Raw genomic sequence first — 3,903 nt, 5'->3', positions numbered from 1 at the left:
CTTGAGCAAGGCTGTGGTGAGCCCGATCAATAGAATCCTGTTGACTTAGGTCTTTTTCTTGAAGGGATGGCTATGAAGAGGGCCTGGGATATATTGTCACCACCCCCAACTTGGGTGTTGCTGTGGCAGGGTGAAGTTCCTGTGCCTGCTGGCAGGACCACTTCACGGGGAGGTGAGCCCTCAGGAGGGTTCACCTCCAATGTCGGATGCTGTTGTTACTGTCTTGAGATCTTAATTTTTGAACAATCTCACTTTATTATGGGGCCCTGGAAATGATGTGGGTTTTACATGCCATAATATACTGATACGGATTTTTTTTTTTTTTTAAATTAAAAAACAAGCACTATAGTCTCTTCTATTCCAAGGAAACTCCTGGACATCCCCCTCCCCAATAGATGTCTAAAGTCACATAGGACTAACCCTGTCCCCCTGCCCCTGTGCTATGCTTCCTCCTAGTTACACATGCCTGTGACCAAGTATAATGAATAAATGAGGTACAGCAAAAGATGGACAATAATTGATAATAAAATTAAATGGCCATGAGTCTGTACAAGTAATAAAAGGATATAAGTGCATATTCCAAAAATACTGTATTGTTCCTGACCTTACTCTCATGTGACAACATGAGATGATGGCGCATCTCTGTGACGAGATAGTGACATGGGTATTGTGACACAACTTTGGTTACTGTTAATAGAGGCATTTGGAATGATGGCAATTGATACATCTGAGACAGCTACAAAGTAACTGCTGGATTAGATGAATAGAGCAGGGGCAACTGGCCTGGGTAGGATGGTGTAGCAGTTCACCACACTACTTCAAATGACACGTGCATTGAAAGTTGTAAGTTATTTATTTCTGAGATTTGCTATTTAATATTTTTGGTCCACAGTTGATCATGGGTAACTGAGACTAGTACCACAGACCAAGAGGGACTATTGTCCCATAAAGGATAAAAACAACAGAAACACTTACCATTTGCTGTGTACCCTTAGATATGGTCCTTATGTTCATCGTGATGCTGAATGCACACCCCCACACACCACACATCCCTCCACAGTCTGACTTCCAGGAGAGGTACACCAAAGTGTGATAGGGGCACAGTGTTCATCTCTGAAGGACGCAGGGCTCACTGTTCCTGTGACTGCTGTCCTTAGTAAGTTGCTTTATACCTCGGAGCTAGGCGGGTGCAGACAGGGCTCCCAGGCCCCCAAGCCCCCAGGCCCCCAGTTAGTACCCCCTGGCTACCTTCCTCTCAGTGAAAGCTTTGGAGTCAGTTGCTTCCTAGAGATTAATACCTCAGATCTGCTTGGAACTCAGGAAAGACTTCTGTGGAGACAGGGACATCTGTGGAAGGCATGAGGTATGAACCTGACCATTGAAGAGACTGAAAGTTCGTTCTGTCTGCCTCCTTTAGAATGGGCCACCCTATCTGTGCAGTGTGAAGCCAGAAGAAAAAAAGAATAGGTTCTAGCTTTGAAATGAACAGGACACAGAATCCACAGCTCTCCGAGTACCTTGCTCTGGGATCTGTCTCTGGTTTCGATTTGTTGCCTGCCTGAATCAAGACATTTGATCTTTTTTTTTTTTTTTTTTTTTTTTTTACCCAACTAGCCCAGGTTCGACATTCCGACAGCCTGGGAACAAGCTTCAGCCATTTTCTTGACACAAACACCAGCTTTTCAAGTGTTCCCAGAACTCCTCAGCCTGGAAGCAGAGGACACTTCTGCCCCCTGGTGGCCAGTCAACAAATGATCACGGTACCTTCTAGGGACAGGACATCCCTGGCCTTTTTTTCTCTGAGACAGCAGCTTTAAGTACTCAGGGAATGGAATGCAGCACCCTGCCTGTTGCCTCAGAGCCTTGGCCTGACTGCTCCCTCTCCTGGCATGCTCTTCCGGTAGCTCTTACCGCAGCTGTCAGCCCAGCGGTCACCGTCACAGGAAAGCTCTCTTGGCCCCTTTGTCTAAAACAGCACCTCGTTGCTGTCCTCTGTCCTGGTCGTGTCTGCTGGCCCTCTCTCTCCAGGTGCGCCTCTGGGAGTGAAGGGCTCGTGTCTGCTTTGTGTGTCTGGTGACTTCAGTGCAATGTACACAGAAAGCATCAAAAACATTCTCCAAAGGAGTGAGCATGTGTGTCCGCACCAGCACGTGAGAGTTAAATGAGATTATGGTTCTCAAATCGTCCTAGGATATGGGGAAGCCTTAGGAACTCTCATTTGGCAGAGGGCACACTGAGGCCTGGTCAGTTATGGGAGCTGTTTGAGCACCCAGGAAGCAGGGGCAACTGTTTTCATCTTGTTCCCTCAGCTCTCCCTGGAAGAAGCTGTGGGAAGTCTCAGCCGGTAGGCTTCTGCCAGTCAGGAGTGGTCCATGTCCTGGCTGCTGAGGGAATCAGAGCTGCATCTCCATCCAAACCTGTAGGTCCGTGGTGCCGAAGGGAGCAGCTTGTCTGCAGAGATGCGCAGGGCTGTGCTGGGGCGGAGGAGAAAGAGGAGCTTGAGTCATTGAGACACCCGTGATTTCTCTGGGGCCAGGATTTGCCTGTGACATTCTCTTCCTGCTGCAGTGCCTCAGCCTCCTAACTGAGTACCAGCTGGTGGGATTGAGCTTGGAATAGCTGCACAGCTGTCATCGGGAGTCCGGAGGGAGGGCAGGATCAGCAGCATCTGCTCTTTGGCTGGCCTGGAGAGAGCTTGATGGAGTCTACAAGATGGTTCTCTGCGGTGCCCTGGTACTGGGGAGGAGAGAGGAGTCAGTGTTCACAGCCTGAGGTCTAAAGAGGGTTAGTCAATGGGCCCAGTTGCTGGGCATTCTGTCTTCTTTCTGTGATACTATTGGGAAACTGAGGCTCAGAGGGGAAGCCCCTGGCTTCCTACCTTCTCTCCTTTCCCCGTTCTGCCCTGCCCCTTCCCAGGAGTCCAGAGTATTTCAGTGGAAGGATTTTAGGAGCTCAGGCTTGACTTCCAGCCAGGTCTCATAGCTTCCCATTCCCCAGAAGGGATAGCTGAGGCAACATGTGGGCTCAGGCGGAGATGACCGGCAACCCCTCATTCTTGATGGATACTTGTCCCACAAAAATTTCAATATCCCCAACATTCTCTGTGCCCCAGGCCATTCCTGCACTTCTTGCTAAGTGTCTGGAAGAGCCCAGATGGCACTCGGTCCCCATGCCAGGCGTAGGGAGACTTGCCCTATCAGTTCAGTGTCTCCATGCCACCTTTCTTCCCCTCCACCAAGATCCAAGCTCCTGTTACAACAAACAGCCAGAGATGGCCCCTCTTCACCTAACAAGCCCCTCGGTGCCCACCAGGCTCCCTTCCTAAGAGCCTTCATCCCTTGGCTTCAGGAAAAGCCTGTAGTTCTTCAAAGCCATAAATTTCATTCTTTGTTTCTTTTTTTTAAAGATAGGATGTCCCCATCCCTGGAATCTCAGACTCCCTGCCTCTGCCTGGGTATTAGGGTTATAGGCGATAAGGTCATGGGTCACACAGACAGAAAGGGAGCTGTTGCTGTTTCTGGGTTTATGTGTAGCAGTGTGAGTCTCCATGTGGGTATGCGCACAGGAGTAATGGTTCTCAAAGAGGGCAGAGGGCAGGGGTGTCAGATCCCCTGGACCTAGAGTTGCAGATGCTTGTGACTGACCTGACATGGGCACTAGGAATCAAACATGGATCTTCTAGAAGAGCAGAAAGTGCTGTTAACCACCAAGCCATCTCTCTACCCCGAAAGGTTTCTTCTTAAAGGTACCAGGTTCTTTCCTGCTGTGGTATTTGCTGGTCCCAGAGCTACAGTACAGTGCTCCATCCTCACAGGGGTCCATCCTCACAGGGGTCCATCCACACAGTGCTCCATCCTCACAGGCCTCCATCCTTACAGTGCTCCATCCTCACAGTGCTCCATC

The 3,903-nt window shown here is 49.6% G+C and overlaps 1 protein-coding gene across 1 annotated transcript in view; it reads right to left on the bottom strand.

Annotated features, from left to right (window-relative positions):
• Window positions 1–1,766: 1,766 nt before the first annotated feature.
• The window catches only part of Rab7b (RAB7B, member RAS oncogene family), a 24,688-nt gene continuing 22,551 nt past the window's right edge, over window positions 1,767–3,903 (bottom strand). Inside the window, exon 6 of the mRNA XM_029539121.1 lies at window positions 1,767–2,736. Within this exon, the coding sequence (XP_029394981.1) occupies window positions 2,659–2,736 (78 nt within the window). The 3' untranslated portion in view covers window positions 1,767–2,658. The remainder of the gene's footprint in view (window positions 2,737–3,903) is intronic.

This window comes from Mus pahari, chromosome 5 (assembly GCF_900095145.1).
Source record: "Mus pahari chromosome 5, PAHARI_EIJ_v1.1, whole genome shotgun sequence".
NCBI lineage: Eukaryota > Metazoa > Chordata > Mammalia > Rodentia > Muridae > Mus > Mus pahari.
Note: the sequence above shows the minus strand (reverse complement) of the source record. Positions and strands in the feature narration are given on the sequence as shown.